At 43.5% G+C, this 17011-nt stretch overlaps 1 protein-coding gene across 5 annotated transcripts in view; it reads left to right on the forward strand.

The window, feature by feature from the left end:
- LOC102948172 (WD repeat-containing protein 64) overlaps nucleotides 1-15710 on the forward strand; it is an 82236-nt gene extending 66526 nt beyond the window's left edge. For 3 of the 5 annotated variants that reach the window (XM_037891951.2, XM_037891961.2, XM_037891972.2), the window contains 8 exons: nucleotides 4700-4795; nucleotides 8179-8237; nucleotides 8508-8649; nucleotides 9497-9536; nucleotides 10005-10093; nucleotides 11039-11229; nucleotides 13427-13530; nucleotides 13621-15710. In XM_037891951.2, the coding sequence (XP_037747879.1) occupies nucleotides 4700-4795; nucleotides 8179-8237; nucleotides 8508-8649; nucleotides 9497-9536; nucleotides 10005-10093; nucleotides 11039-11229; nucleotides 13427-13530; nucleotides 13621-13795 (896 nt within the window). In that variant the 3' untranslated portion in view covers nucleotides 13796-15710. Of the gene's footprint in view, nucleotides 1-4699; nucleotides 4796-8178; nucleotides 8238-8507; nucleotides 8650-9496; nucleotides 9537-10004; nucleotides 10094-11038; nucleotides 11230-13426; nucleotides 13531-13620 lie in introns of those variants that run through there. The other 2 variants (XM_043531485.1, XR_005224229.2) reach the window with 2 other exon arrangements.
- Nucleotides 15711-17011: the final 1301 nt, after the last annotated feature.

Consider the following 17011-nt stretch of genomic DNA (forward strand, 5'->3'; position numbering starts at 1 on the left):
GCACTAATCCAGGTTTTCTCACACCCCCCCACACCCCCCCTTTTTTCCAAAAACCACACACACAAACTCATTCTCCTGCTGGCAACAGCTCATCTTACAATGTGCACAGCAATAATCCAAGTTTAACCAGAACGTCTTGGGGGGGGTTTTGCAGGAAAAAAACAAGGGGAGACAGGCTACCTTGCATAATGACTTAGCCACTCCCAGTCTCTATTCAAGCCCAAATTAATAGTATCCAATTTGCAAATGAATTCCAATTCAGCAGTTTCTCGCTGGAGTCTGGATTTGAAGTTTTTTTGCTTTAAGATAGCGACCCTCATGTCTGTGATTGCGTGACCAGAGAGATTGAAGTGTTCTCCGACTGGTTTATGAATGTTATAATTCTTGACATGTGATTTGTGTCCATTTATTCTTTTACGTAGAGACAAGTTTTGTTTCATGGTCTCTGTGTGTATATAATGTCTTCTGCAGTTTCCACGATATGCTATGCATCCGATGAAGTGAGCTGTAGCTCACGAAAGCTCATGCTCAAATAAACTGGTTAGTCTCTAAGGTGCCACAAGTACTCCTTTTCTTTTTACGAATACAGACTAACACGGCTGTTACTCTGAAACCTGTCATTATGCAAGGCACTGCATTTAGCCGCATGGAGTGGAAATCTATCAACTGCATGAAAAAACTTGTACAGATACAGACAGACATCATCTTCCTTTCCAAATGCAAACAGATGGACATCGTACCAAAAGGACTGAAGGTAAAAAATCCATTACAATCTACATACCACACAGACTATGCTGACAGCTTGTGCCACACGCTCTCAAAGAAACTGCGGAATCACCTGATCAACATCCTCTACAGCAAACAGGGGAAGATTAAGAATGAGCTCTCAAAAATGGATACTCTCATAAAAAACCAACCTTCCACACAAACTTCCTCGTGGCTGGATTTTACTAAAACTAGACAAGCCATTTACAACGCACACTTTACTTCTCTACAAAAGAAAAAGGACACTAAACTTTCTAAACTACTACAGGCTACAAGGGGCCACAGCAATGGTTCCCTCAACCCACCCAGCAATATTGTTAATCTATCCAACTATACTCTCAGCCCAGCAGAAGCTGCTGTCCTATCTCGGGGTCTCTCCTTCTGCCCCTCCACCCCCTCGAACATGATACAGTTCTGTGGTGACCTAGAATCCTATTTTCGATGTCTCCGACTCAAGGAATATTTCCAAAATACCTCTGAACAACATAATGATCCACAGAGGCCTGCCTACCAACATTACAAAAAGAAGGATTCTAGGTGGACTCCTCCTGAAGGTCGAAACAGCAGACTGGACTTCTACATAGAGTGCTTCCGCCGACGTGCACGGGCTGAAATTGTGGAAAAGCAGCATCACTTGCCCCATAACCTCAGCCGTGCAGAACACAATGCCATCCACAGCCTCAGAAACAACTCTGACATCATAATCAAAAAGGCTGACAAAGGAGGTGCTGTTGTCATCATGAATAGGTCGGAATATGAACAAGAGGCTGCTCGGCAGCTCTCCAACACCACTTTCTACAAGCCATTACCCTCTGATCCCACTGAGAGTTACCAAAAGCATCTACAGCATTTGCTCAAGAAACTTCCTGAAAAAGCACAAGATCAAATCCGCACAGACACACCCCTGGAACCCCGACCTGGGATATTCTATCTACTACCCAAGATCCATAAACCTGGAAATCCTGGGCGCCCCATCATCTCAGGCATTGGCACCCTGACAGCAGGATTGTCCGGCTATGTAGACTCACTCCTCAGGCCCTACGCTACCAGCACTCCCAGCTACCTTCGAGACACCACTGACTTCCTGAGGAAACTACAATCCATTGGTGATCTTCCTGATAACACCATCCTGGCCACTATGGATGTAGAAGCCCTCTACACCAACATTCCACACAAAGATGGACTACAAGCCATCAAGAACACTATCCCCGATAATGTCACGGCTAACCTTGTGGCTGAACTTTGTGACTTTGTCCTTACCCATAACTATTTTACATTTGGGGACAATGTATACCTTCAGATCAGCGGCACTGCTATGGGTACCCGCATGGCCCCACAGTATGCCAACATTTTTATGGCTGATTTAGAACAACGCTTCCTCAGCTCTCGTCCCCTAACGCCCCTACTTTACTTGCGCTATATTGATGACATCTTCATCATCTGGACCCATGGAAAAGAAGCCCTTGAGGAATTCCACCATGATTTCAACAATTTCCATCCCACCATCAACCTCAGCCTGGTCCAGTCCACACAAGAGATCCACTTCCTGGACACTACAGTGCTAATAAACGATGGTCACATCAACACCACCCTATACCGGAAACCTACTGACCGCTATTCCTACCTACATGCCTCCAGCTTTCACCCTGACCACACCACACGATCCATCGTCTACAGCCAAGCTCTGCGATACAACCGCATTTGCTCCAACCCCTCAGACAGAGACAAACACCTACAAGATCTCTATCAAGCATTCTTACAACTACAATACCCACCTGCGGAAGTGAAGAAACAGATTGATAGAGCCAGAAGAGTTCCCAGAAGTCACCTACTACAGGACAGGCCTAACAAAGAAAATAACAGAACGCCACTAGCCGTCACCTTCAGCCCCCAACTAAAACCCCTCCAACGCATTATTAAGGATCTACAACCTATCCTGAAGGATGACCCAACACTCTCACAAATCTTGGGAGAAAGGCCAGTCCTTGCCTACAGACAGCCCCCCAACCTGAAGCGAATACTCACCAACAACCACATACCACACAACAGAACCACTAGCCCAGGAACCTATCCTTGCAACAAAGCCCGTTGCCAACTGTGCCCACATATCTATTCAGGGGACACCATCACAGGGCCTAACAACATCAGCCACACTATCAGAGGCTCGTTCACCTGCACATACACCAATGTGATATATGCCATCATGTGCCAGCAATGCCCCTCTGCCATGTACATTGGTCAAACTGGACAGTCTCTACGTAAAAGAATAAATGGACACAAATCAGATGTCAAGAATTATAACATTCATAAACCAGTCGGAGAACACTTCAATCTCTCTGGTCACGCAATCACAGACATGAGGGTCGCTATCTTAAAGCAAAAAAACTTCAAATCCAGACTCCAGCGAGAAACTGCTGAATTGGAATTCATTTGCAAATTGGATACTATTAATTTGGGCTTGAATAGAGACTGGGAGTGGCTCAGTCATTATGCAAGGTAGCCTGTCTCCCCTTGTTTTTTTCCTGCAAACCCCCCCCCAAGACGTTCTGGTTAAACTTGGATTATTGCTGTGCACATTGTAAGATGAGCTGTTGCCAGCAGGAGAATGAGTTTGTGTGTGTGGTTTTTGGAAAAGGGGTGGGTGTGGGGGGGGGGGTGAGAAAACCTGGATTAGTGCTGGAGGTGACCCACCTTGATTATCATGCGCATTATAAAGAGGGGTTTCAAAGGGGGATGGGCTGTTGCCAGCAGGAGAGTGAGTTTGTATGTGTGTGGGGGGGGGGAAAGGGTGAGAAAACCTGGATTTGTGCTGGAAATGGCTCTACTTGATGATCACTTTAGATAAGCTGTTGCCAGCGGGGGAGTGAGGTGGGAGGAAGTTTTGTTTCATGGTCTCTGTGTGTATATAATGTCTTCTGCAGTTTCCACGATATGCTATGCATCCGATGAAGTGAGCTGTAGCTCACGAAAGCTCATGCTCAAATAAACTGGTTAGTCTCTAAGGTGCCACAAGTACTCCTTTTCTTTTTACGAATACAGACTAACACGGCTGCTACTCTGAAACCAGAACAAAAAGATGCTCCCTGCCTGAACCAAAGCGTTTCCAGTCTATATAGATTTCACTAAGAGTGCCCACACTCTCTGACAACAGACAGTGGCTGTCACTACACATGGTAAAATCTAGAGCTGGGTACAGAACAGAAATTCCATTTCATGGAGGATTTTGAAATTTCTAAATTTTGTGTTCATTCTGAATTGGGACAAAACCTGAAAATTAAATGCTCCAGGAAAGAAAATTTTGATTAAAAAAATTCTCTTCAAATTTATCCAAACATTTTGTTTCAATGAAATCGAAACATTTTATTTCAGTTGACTTTTGACTTTATTATATTATAATTCTGTATTATATAATAAAATAATTTAAAATTCAAAATGGAAAATCATTTTAAAAGGAAAAATCAAAATGTTTTGTTCAGAAAATGTAGAAATGTCTTTTTTGAACTAATTTCCCCTTTTCTCTGTAATTTCATGAAAAATAACATGATTTTGCAAAGCGTTTTTATTTAAACTGAACTGTGTTTTTTCCCAAGGAAAACTGTTCTGTTGAAGTTTTCCCAACCAGCTTTAGTAAAAATCATCAGTGCTGATATATTTGTCATCAACACACAGAGCGGTTTAGTATGTCTCAAGCAAGTATAGACAATAAATATGGAGTTGTGCATTATGCCTACTTAGAGAGCAGTAGGAATTTAATTGTTATAATCTAAATATGGTGGAAAATAATACCCTGATCTCTGGAAAACCTGCAGTTACAATATAATTCTATTTTAACATTTTGGTTTTATCCTTCACTAGAGAGCAATTAAGTTGTGTTCAAGATTTAAGTAGGCTTAGAATGAACAAATCAATCTTGTTCTTCTTTTTCCTTCCCAAGCTGTAGACACAAGTATTACTCAACTCGTATTTCTGAGGACTCGCGCAGTGAAATTTGAATCAGCAGCAGCCTCTCTTATTTCCAATGGGCCTCAAGGTAGGAGTTAATAACTCTAGCGTTTATTACAATATGTTGCATCTCTAAGAAATAGGATTTTTTAAAAATGATTCATGCTACTAAATTGATTTTAAAAAATCCAGACGATTATGGTTTTTCCGGAAAAAGAGCATTGAACAATCCTTACCTTCTTTGGGACCATAACTAATTGCCGCCTTTAATCCAACTCAGTTCCCACAACACCTTGGACTCTGGAAACCAACTTCCAGCCAAGAAGAATTGAACAGCTTTCCCTTCAGAGACCATCAACAGCTCATTCCTTAAACCTGCATAATCTTTCTGAGGCTACATCTACGCTATGAGCAAGAGGTGTGATTCCCCTCCTTGTGTGCACATACTCACACTAGCTTCATGAGAGGTAGTGCAAGCATAAATAGTAGTGTGGGTGGCCGCAGAGCATGGGCAGCAGCAGCATGGCTCAGCCATGCCAAGTATGTACCCAGGGGGTTCCGGAGGGCTTATATTCAGCACGACTAAAGCAGCTTCCACTGCTGCTGCCCGCGCGACTGCAGCTACATTACTATTTGCACTTGCACTCGTTCTCATCCAGCTAGCGCACGTATGTGTATGCAAGCACGGGAATCACACTCCCAGCGTCTACTGTAGGCATACAGCCTTTCCTATCCATCCATCCAGCTGAAACTCTCATCACGGTTCTCATCATCTTGTCTCAATTAAAGCAACATCCTTCTCCTTGGCCTTGACAAATGCAATCTTGCCCTGCTCAGATCCATTCAAAATACTGCTTCAAAGGTAATTTCCTAGTACATCGCTGTGACCATGTCTCTCCTCTTTGCTTTCCTCCACTAGCGCCCGCTTCTCTTTTGCATCAAACATAACCTGCTTGCATTCACTTTCAAGGCCCTTCACAGTCTGTCCCCACATTGCCTGTCCCCTCTCATTTACTGTTGAGATATCAGCTCCCACCTCTGATTGGCCCATGGGAGAACCTCCATTGCCCACTTGCTGAATTTTCAAATAATCACCTTCGTGCTTTCCTCATGGTGCCCCTCACACTTAGGAGAAGTTCCCTGTAAACATCTACAAAGCTACGTCCTCCAAAACCCTCCTTTGTCATGATGCCTACTAAATGTTGACCACGGTTAGGCCACTGATGTGCTGAGACCACAGCCTGTCGTGTTGACCAGTATTGTCTCATTGTTTCCTTGTACTCCTCTGTCTGTATCTGTCTCTTGTCCCTTGTTTTATACTTAGATTGTAAGCTCTTTGGGGCAGGGACTGTTCTGTGTTTGTACTGTGCTTAGTACAATGGAGTCCTGGTACTTGACTTGGGCTCCTGAGTGCTACAATAATACAAATAATTAATAACTAATTACTGTTGTGTTATGCAGCACAACCTCTGGGACCTTTGCAGTGATCCCATAAGCTGCCAGTAAGCTGCCCCAGAATAGAATTTAGGGCTACTCTATGGCAGGATTCTCTAACCATTTTTGTATCACTTGGATTGATGCTTCCTCTTGTTTTTGCAATCACATTACATCCCTATAGCAATTACAGCAATTGCTTACATGGAAACTAATACCAGGGAAAGTACTTACACTGAACTGAAAGAAGCTAAAAATATATTATAGCTAGAAATGAGGAGGCAGAACCAGCACTGCGTGAATGGCTAGCTCACTGTAGATCCAGTGCCCTGTGGGGGAGAGACCTCGATATTGATGATAAAATTATTATGCCTTTTTTCATAAGTCATAACAAACTTGTTTGCATCTTTTCTGAACATTAAGATATAGCTACGCGCATGTTATAGCTAGGATGCTTGGAAATATAACGATACAGTATACTCCTGATTATCCGAATAGCATGGGCGACACGGATTTTAGCCGGATAGCTGGGAGGTGGGATAATTGAGAAGGCGGCAGGAGCAGGAGCACAGGGAGCCCTCTGCAGTGCCACTGTCCCAGCCCTGCTCACCCACAATTCTGGATGCCTGTGAAGTAGCGATCAGTTGAACAAGGAGTGTTTATGAAACAAAAGTTCAGCAGGAAAGAAGTAACCCTCTTTCTGTGAGCTTGCTGAAAAATCTGTATTATTTCTGGGCCACCGCCTGCAGCACTGACCTGTCAAAGGGTGCCACTGCAGAAGAGAGAGGATCCACCTTATAGTGCCCAACGAAGGTGTTCGGTGTAGACCCGGGGGGGGGGGGTCTCAACTTTTTTCTTTCTGAGGACCCCCACAATAGGCTATAAAAACTCCACGGCCCACCTGTGCCACTACAACTTTTTTTCTGCATATAAAAGCCGGGATGGCATGAGGGGGAAGCAAGCAGGGCAGTTGCCTGGAGCCCCACGAAACTAAGCTGCTCAGGCTTTGGCTTCAGCCCCGGGTGCTGGGGTCAGGGCAGCGTGGACTTTCTGCCCTGGGACCCAATGAGTCTAATGCCAGCCCTGTTTGGTGGACCCCCTGAAACCTGCTCATGGACCCCCAGGGGGCCTGGGACCCCTGGTTGAGAACTGCTGGTGTAGCCCAAGTGGCTGCTTTGCAAATTTCTGAAGTGGGCACACTTGCTCGTTCCACCCGTGAAGTTGCTAAGGATCTTGTGGAGTGTGCCTTGATCTATAGGTGCTGGAACTGGGGGTGCTGCTGCACCCCCTGGCTTGAAGTGGTTTCCATCACATACAAGGTTTACAGTTTGGTTCAATGGCTCTCAGCACCCCCACTATACAAATTGTTCCAGCACCCTGCCTCGATCCTTTCTGGGACAGGAGCCTCTGATGATTTGTAGGCTTCCACAATACATAGTCTAATCCACCTAGTGATGGAAGACTTGGAAGCTCTGAGTCCCTGGCATTTTGGTGGAAGGACACAAATAGGGAACCTGATTTTTTCATGGATTCTGTACACTTGAAAGAGATTTTCAGTGCTTTTCTGACATCTAAGGCATGTCACACCTCTTCAGTTGGATGTTGTAGTTTTGGACAGAACTTAATATCTTCTGTGAATGCACAGTAGTAGGGGTGGTGCATTGCAGAGAAACAGCTCTGAGGAGCTCAGAGGTTGGAGTGTACTGATTATTTCCTACTAGGTGAGATTTGGACTGGGAGGTTCTTGAGGAGTTTGCTGGTGAGGGAGATTGACTGGTGTGGCAGGGAGCTGACAGCCTAATTTCTAGCAAAGCTCACTCTTGCTGAGGCAGAAAGGTGTAAACAGAGACTCGGTGTCCCCAGCAGACTGTTACACCCTTGCAGTCCCACAGTCCGGGGGACCAAAAGTGGTTCATGGACCCCAGTTTGTGAACCTCTGCGTCCAGAAGTCAAACTCCTAAATATTTGTATTTCTGTCAAAATAGACTTTTGTTTCATTGCTATTAATAAACATTTTCACTGTTTGCTTTTTTTCAGGTTCTGTCAACTTCTGGAGTCCGTTCAGTGGAATCCCACTTACAGCAAGCTTCATACCTGTAAGTTTGAGCGATGAATTTCAGAGGGCTAAGCTGTGTAGGACTGAGTGCAGCATACTTCTTACAGTTCAAGATATACTCTGTATGGGGGAGGAGGGGAAACATTGCTTTGCTTTGCTTTGCTAAATTATGGTAAGTACACATCTGCTTGTTTAGATTTATTATGAGCATTCACATGTTGCAGTTTTATTTCCATTATAATCAATATAGTATTATCATGCTGCATGAATTATTAGCTAACAACACAGCCTGTATTAATGTTTGTCTCAGTCTAGAGTGAAATCCCACATCAGCAGTATTGCCGTCACTGCGGACGATTCATTTATTTATGCAGCAGATGATGATGGATACGTGTACGTCTACAGCATCAAGGACTATGCCCTTCAGGACCCAGAGCGAGAACCACCGAAATGTGTGTCTTGTGGATTGGGTTTTTATATATTAAATATTTTTGTATTTGTATTTTTATATATAAGTATAAAACATATTTTGGAACATATGTGATCTGGGGGAAAAGGGTTTAAAAACCAAGTCCTTCTCATGATCTGTGTCTACTTATACTTCTATTTCATTGTAATATTTTAATCCCCTTTTTCCAAATCATGTACGCTCCAAAATGTTTATGCCTTAGCTTGTTCTTAGCATAGCTGAGTATGGTGGCCATAGTTCCCATATAATTTCCTTAACAAAATTAATATACTGTGGACCAAATACAGGCAAATCTCAATTGAATTCAGTGGGAAGGAAGGACTGAGTAAAACCTGGATGAGACTTCAGGATTTCATCTGGTGCAATGGTTCTCAACCTATTTACCATTACGGGCCACATATGCAGCTCTGTATGTGTTACGTGGGCTACATCCACTCAATATCCTCAGGGCTGTCCAGGTAGTATATATGTCACATGGGTTGCAGCTGTGTACTGATTGGGCCACAAGCGGCCTGTGGGTTGCAGGTTGAGAACCACTTATCTGGTGACGTTTATAACTGTGTATCTTAGTGGGAGCTACCTAGTAACAGAAAACAGAGCAGTTTCAAAATACATCCAGGGTAAAGTTTTAACAACTTCGTTGCATTTACAAAAAAAATTGCTTTAAAACCATGAATACTCTTTAATGTCCTTGCTTCTTAGGTAGTGGTTGGTTTACACCTAACATTTCTATCTTACCTGACACAGTGCAGTGTTCTTGTGTAGTAACATATTTGTGTATTAATCTGAATTATATGTATAATACATATTTATTCTCTATATTGCTGTAGATGTGAATCATTGGAGAGCTCATGTAAATATAGTTGTATCGTAAGTATTGTCTCGTGTGTTTTTAACAGAATATTTTTTATGTATAAATACACAAACCTGCACACGTGTTGCTTGATATAAATATAATTAGGTTTTATGTCTATTATGATAACACCTAAAAGGCTCAGTCATGAGTCAGGATCCCTGGTCCATTTTCCACTATTATACGATGATCATGTGCAGTAAATACTTTTCAAATGACAAACTCATTTATGGTTCACTTCAGTGTCATTCAGCACTATCAGAAATATACAATATCAGATATTGCTTTGAGCTGTAATCCCTTGAAACAATGAATACTGTAGCAGCATTCCCATTAAACTGTACCATTGGCAGAAATGACCCATGTAGACAATTTGCAACACAAGAAGTTTCTAATGACAAAATGTAAGTGACATGGTGTCCTAAGTCTTTAGTTAATATGGTTCTTAAGTAGATTTGTTCTGATTATCACTTTCATTTTGACAGAGTAGAAGTGGTTGATGAAGAAAAAGTCCTGCTCTCCTCTTCTATTGATTGTACCGTTCGTCTGTGGAGTTTGGGGGGAGAGTACATTGGTAAGGCTTATATCTACAAAAATAGCATGGCTAGGATAGTCAACTTTAAAAAGGAGTGACATACAACAAAAATATCTACTCAGGTAGCCCCTGTGGACATTCATAAACTCCCATGTTGCTGTATCCATAGGCTAATAAATTATCTTAGCCAGAGGAGTCTCAGCTCACAGTGGAGTATTTCATGTTAGGACTTGTACGTTTTCATGGATAAGCAGGCCCTGTTTCAGTTCTACATGGGCTATCTTTGGCTCACGAGGCAGGATTTGCCCACCCCTGAAACAGATGCTCTTTTTTATTCCCAGTGAAAGCCAGCAGTGGCATTAAAATAGTGTATGATAAAACTGCTTTCCAATACAGAGCTTTCTAAGGAGGTAGAGTATGGCCACACCATATTTAGAAATGGCTGTCCTTCAGTTCAAAGCACTAAAGGTTAGATTTTGAAGTATTTACATGCCTAAAGATGCAGATAGGCACCTAGTGGGGGATTTTGCAATCAATAGGAGTTAGGTGCATAGGCACTTTTGAAAATTCCATTATATGCTATCTGCATATTTAGACACCTAATTAAAATATCTTTAAAAATCTGTCCCTAAGTGCCTGATCCAACACCCCCACTCAAGCAAACATATATCTTTTAATTGGCCTCAGAGGCATTGGATCAGACCCTAATGAAATAAAATCTCCTGACAAACTACCTTGCAATTAAAGACTTTTCTGGTCAGTTTATTTCATCCACAAAAGTTTTTAAACCACAAGTGCTATTCCGAGACACAATTTCTTTTCAAAGTTCTTCCTAGCAGCAGAAGTTTGTATACTTTAAAAAGTAAAATTTTTAAAGAGTTGCTCTCTGTCTTAGGTGTGACTTCCCTTGATTTTAGGAAAAGGGTTGGGACTGTGTACCCTTTGAAACTTTACAATGCCTGCTTGTTTGTATTTTCTTTCTAGGGACTTTTGGGCAGGCAGAACCATGGGAAATTTTCACACCTGCCTCCTGGAAACATCCCAGGGTTCCCTATGAAATCTTGATGAACCCACAAAGCATGCCAATTCACCCCATGCTAGAAGGAGAATCACCTGTCTTACAACCCATAAACACAGAGCCAAGTAATGTAACTCTGGAAAACTCCTTATCTAAGGTTTGTGTATAGGCAGCAAAGTGGGGTGTATTTCATGTGGGGTGGCTGTTTTGCATGTTATCTAGTGAAGTACACCTGTAGGAAAATGATGTAATAGATTTATGTAAGGCAAATGGATTAAAACTGTCTAGCTATAGGTCTCAAAATGTAAATGTAAATGGGGAATCATCAAGCGGATGTATTCCAAGTGGGGGCCCACAGGCATCAGTTCCTGGCCCTACCCTGTTAAACATTTTTTATCCATGTCCTGCAAGAAAACAAAATCATTACTGGTGAAGTTTGCATATGACAAAGATTTGGGGAGTTGTAAAAAACAACTAGTCACTGTTGCAGTGTTTTCTGGATTGTTTGGTAAGCTGGGTACTAGCAGATGTGTTTCAGTAGGGCCAAAGTCATACATCTAGGCCTGAAGAATGCAGGTGCCATGCTCACAGGATAGGGGACTCTATCCTAGGAAATAGTGACTCTGAAAAGACTTGAGCCATGGTGGACAATCAGCTTAACGTGAAATCCCAGTGTAACACTATGGCCAAAAGAGAATATAGGGTAGGAGTAGAGAGATTATATTACCTTTGTATCTGGCACTGGAGCAACCACTACTTTGTCCAGTTCTTGTGTCCACAATCAAGAAGGATGTTGATAAATTATAGAGGGTTCAGAGAAGAACCAAGAGAATAATTAAAGGCTTGGAAAATGCGCCTTACACTAGCTTGAAGGAACTCAATCCGTTCAGGTTAAGAAAAGGTTAGGAGTGACTTGACCATAGTTTCAGTATCTACCTGGGGAACAGATATTTAATAATGGCCTCTTCCATCTAGCAGATGCAGGTATAACAAGATCCAACAGCTGGAAGCTAAAGCTAGCCAAATTCAGACTAGAAATAAGGCATAAATGTTTAATAATGAGGGTAATCAACCCCTGAAACAGCTTAAAGGTTGTGGTACATTCTCCAGCACTAGAATCTTTTAACTCAAGATTGGATGCTTTCCAAAAAGATAGCTCTTATTCAAACAAGAATTAATTCAGGGAAGTCCTATGACCTTGTTATGCAGGAGGTCAGACTAAATGACCATGATAGTCCTTTTTGGCCTTCTATCTGTGAATAGACAACTTACAGCCCAGTTTTCATTTTTTACCTTTAAACCATAGTGTCTAGGACCTTGCTCCTGAAAATCCTAGCACAGGTGCACACAGTTATGTTGCAGTGCAGCTGAAGGCTACATGTGAGCACAGTTAAGATTAGACTAGGCACAGGCCCCTGCATTGAACATATGCAAGTATCTGGCCCCTGGCATACCTGTACCTTTACTTGCAAGTAGCCATCTTATCAGGAAAAAGGTGTGGGAAGACAATGGGTTTCTTCCTTCTGAGTTCTCAGAATCCATTTCACAATATAGGGATTGCTTTAGTTTCACTGTCTTTTCTGTTTTTAAATAGCAATCAGTGTGTAGTGGTTCAAGTCAGTGTTCTCTTGAAAAGGCTTCCCACAAATCTTCTATTCCAATTATCTGTCTGGCTCCTGATTTGTTCTTATATATCGAAAAAGACTAGCTGAGATTTGAATCTCAACAAGACTAAAGACCAGGCAGACTGGTATAGCGGGCTATAGGAATTCGTTTCTTTTAAAATAAAATCCATTATGAGGAAGAAGTCCTCCTGGTAGTGTAGCAATCAAGGTTTGCCTCCATCTTCCTTCTCAAACCAGAATGCTATATCAGCAAAAAAAATTTTTTTAAATAAGCAGTTACAAATAGTTTACCAGAGTTCAGTCCACATACATGAAGCTAAAATGGATAGTATCCCATGCTGTATCCTAAATAGTAAGCAAAGAAGAGTGCATGCAGCCTGCTAAATGCATATTCTTATTAATACAATCTGCACACACTTGAAGAATTGTCACAACATAAGGTTCATGCAAATTGAGGCCTTACATAAGATTGTAATCTGAGAACCTTCCAAATAAATTTAACAATTAACACACATGTATGACATCAAATACATTTAATTCATCCCTCATCTCTGTTTTAAAGCAACTGTTTTCTTCCAAACATTTTTTAAATGGTTTACTCAAACTCGTAAAGCTGCCCCAGAAGTGACAGGATTAGATAGAGGGACCATCATGGCAGTAATATGAAGAAATGTAGTGGCAGTCTAAATACTTCCTGCATTGCTAAGTGTTCTCTTGGTGTGTTTTTAGCATGAAATGAGCTTTAATCCCAAACTTCCTCAAGTCACCATTCCTGACCTGGATATCAAAGAGGAAATCAACCAGCGGTCTTATGCACAAGCTTTGGGTAAAAGGTAAAAAGAAAACAAGGCCACCAGGTAAATTAATTTCCCCCCACTTTCAAGACAAATTAATAATTCATGCTTTCAATTTTCTTTCCCTAGATTGAAGCAGGAGCATTACAAGAAGATAAATAGACCACTTGCGTCTGGGGGACAGAGTACATATCACCTAATCAACAGCTGCGAAGTTGTCATTGCACCACCAATATGTAAAAAGCCTGACTTGTCTGTTCTTGGTACAGACTACTTTTATGAAGAATCGTTAGGGGAAGAGTAGAGCAATAATTCTGGAGGTAAACTGAGCATAGGACCATCTGTCCCTTCAGTGGTAGAAAAGCAGTTATTTTTGTTTCTGGTGTAATTTTTCTTCTATTGTTTTGACAGAAATACACTTAAAATATGGTGAAGTGGGTTCTAGCCCACGAAAGCTAATGCCCAAATAAATTTGTTAGTCTCTAAGGTGGGGCGGGCAAATTTTTTGATCTGAGGGCTGCATCGGGTTTCCGAAATTGTATGGAGGGCTGGTTAGGGGAGGCTGTGCCCCGGCCCCCCTGCCCCATCCAACCCCCCCAGTTCCCTGACTGCCCCCTGGGACCCCGCCTCATCCACACACCCCCATCCTCTGTCCCCTGACCACCCCTGGACCCCACACTGCCCCATCCAACCCCTCCTCTCATTCCTGACTGCCCCCCTGGGATCCCTACCCCATACAACCACCTCATCTCCCTGACCACCCCCAGACCCCCCACCCCTAACTGCCCCCTGCTGCCCCATCCAACCTCTCTCCTTCCTAACTGCCCCCCCGGGACCCCTGACCACCCCAGAACCCCTGCCCCTGACTGCCCCCCACTGCCCCATCCAACCCCTCCACTCCTTCCTGACTGCCCCCCTGGGACCCTTCCCCCATTCAACCCCCCTGTTCCCCACTCTCTAATCGCCCTGACCCCTATCCACACCCCCGGCCCCTGACCACCCCCTGCCCCCTATCCAACCCTCCCTGCCCCCTTACCGCGCTGCCTGGAGCACCAGTGGCTGGCGTCGTGGCTGCACCAGGGCAGGCAGGCGCGCCATCTGGCTGGAGCCAGCCATGCACCGTGCAGCACAGAGCATTGGGGCAGGCCCAGAGCATTGCGCCAGCAGCGCAGTGAGCTGAGGCTCCAGAGGACGGGCTAGGGGAGAACCTCTGGGGCTAGGCAGGAGGGTCCTGTGGGCCGGATGTGGCCTGTGGGCTGTAGTTTGCCCACATCTGTTCTAAGGTGCCACAAGGACTCCTTGTTTTTAACTTAAAATATGCATGTTTCTTAATCACTTCTGGACAGTTTATCCTTCTAAGCTTCCTACTATAGTAGCTCATCAATTAATTCTACAGAGCTGGACTTATGTGGCATTTAAACAAGAATTATATAAGCAAAAAGTGAAACCAGAACATGACTGTTAAATAAACAATTCCATATTAACTAGAGCCTGGTGATATAATAGCACTGTGGAAGCATAGTAAATCTGCACACTTAAGGCCTTAGCAGCCTTGGTTTAGGTCTAATGAGACTTATTCAACTACTTTCTGGCTTTGGGGGTCCAAGCGATGGCTGGTGTATTGCATATGCTCCTGGGGGAATTCTGCACCAAAAAATTAAAAATTTCATGCACAATATTTTAAAATTCTGCATATTTTGTGTGTCAAAATAACACAATATAGCCACACCAGTTTCAATTATTTTTGGTCATTTATTTCAAAATACCGGTCAGCAAGTATGTCTGCAACAGTACAGACAACAAAAAAGATTCAGGAAATATTTCTTGACAAAGGGATTCCTTACTAGTCTCATTAATACAGAACTCTGGGTAATAATTCATTTAAACTACACTACAGAACCATATTTCCCATACTGCTCAGAAGCAGTGCAAAGGCTACTGGAGGAGCTGAGGGAGAGGGAAGTAAGTAAGTTGCTGGGAAGGAGCCTGGGTGAGAACTTTGAGGGTTGTTGGGTATCGGTGGGAAAAGTATGGACCAGGTTTTTGTGTGGGGTAGGAAGGGATTATTATGGAGCTTCTTCCATGCAGACCCTGGCATGCCTAGCCTCTCCCATTGTCAGGCACATCTGCCCCATCCCCATGTGTTCCTGCACCCCCACTCAGACACCCCTCTCCCACCCCCATGTGGCCTTGCACCTCCTTCCCCCTATGTGGCTCTGTACCCCAACCCCATGTCTATGCCCCCACTCAGCCACCTCCCATGCCTGTGTCACTTTACCCCCTCCCAATGTCTGTGCCCCCACTCAGACACCTTCTGTCCCTCTGCACCCCCTCCCCCATCACCATGTGGCCCTGTGCCTCCACTCCCATTCAGCCCCTGCCCTGGTCTGTCCTCCCCAACTTGCCCTTATGACCCCCCCCCCTCCCCCAGCACCCTATGCTGTCTGTCTCCCCAGAGCCCCCATCTCCTGACAGGCACTGAGAAGAAGGCAGAGTCTCTCTTCCCTAGCTGGCTGGGAGCTGCTGCTGTGTTCTATTGCCACAGCACCCTCAGGTGGGCAAAAGGCAGAACTGCAGCAACATTTTGGCTGAAGCTTTTTTACACACAAAAAATTAATATGCATGGCTCATTAATTATGTGCACACACACAGTAGTGCACAATTCCCCCAAGAGTAGCATATGCACCTGACATGGAGCTGAGCAGCGATCAGAAGAGCCTGCCCTGTCAAAGTGCTCTAATATTACAGCTACTTATGGTAGCTCAAGAGGGGCCAAAGCATGAGGGAGCTGAGCAGCTGGTTAAAAGCTGCAGGCAGGAATATGCCCCCATCAGAGCTAGTGGAGGAGGAACATAAAACAGGGCCAGCAAAAGGGTGTAATTGGCTTCCTTAGTACTGACTAATCAGGTATGGTCTGCACCATTAAATCAATTCTGTTCAGAGTAGTGCCAAGCTCACCCTTTTGCTTGTAGTATGTAAGTTGTTCCTTATAGCAGTAAGCAAGCCCTCCCAACTGCATGCTACTGTCTTGTAGATCTTATTGGGCTGTCTATTTAACAGGAAGGCTTCACCACCACCATTGTGTTCTCCACATCAATTGTTCCTTTGCAAGAAACTTGACCAGAAATTCCTGAGGGGAGAATCTTAACCTTTAACTGGCTTTTCAAGCTGGCCCTCCCCCAAAGCTGCTTGCTTAGCATGGGAGAACATCTCATTTACTGTGTTTGAGATCAACTCCTTTCTAATAAAGGCCAAGAAAGACTTCCAACTGATTTTTTAAAAAAGGAGTACTAGTGGCACCTTAGAGACTAACCAATTTATTTGAACATAAGCTGTAGCTCACGAAAGCTTATGCTCAAATAAATTGGTTAGTCTCTAAGGTGCCACAAGTACTCCTTTTCTTTTTGCGAATACAGACTAACACGGCTGCTACTCTGAAACTGATTTTTAGTATCTCAACTGAAAATTTTAGTCTCTTTAGACCCGCTTTTGAAAGTTTTATGCCCAGCCTTTGCTATTT

The sequence above is a fragment of the Chelonia mydas genome, chromosome 1, assembly GCF_015237465.2.
Source record: "Chelonia mydas isolate rCheMyd1 chromosome 1, rCheMyd1.pri.v2, whole genome shotgun sequence".
Classification (NCBI taxonomy): Eukaryota; Metazoa; Chordata; order Testudines; family Cheloniidae; genus Chelonia; species Chelonia mydas.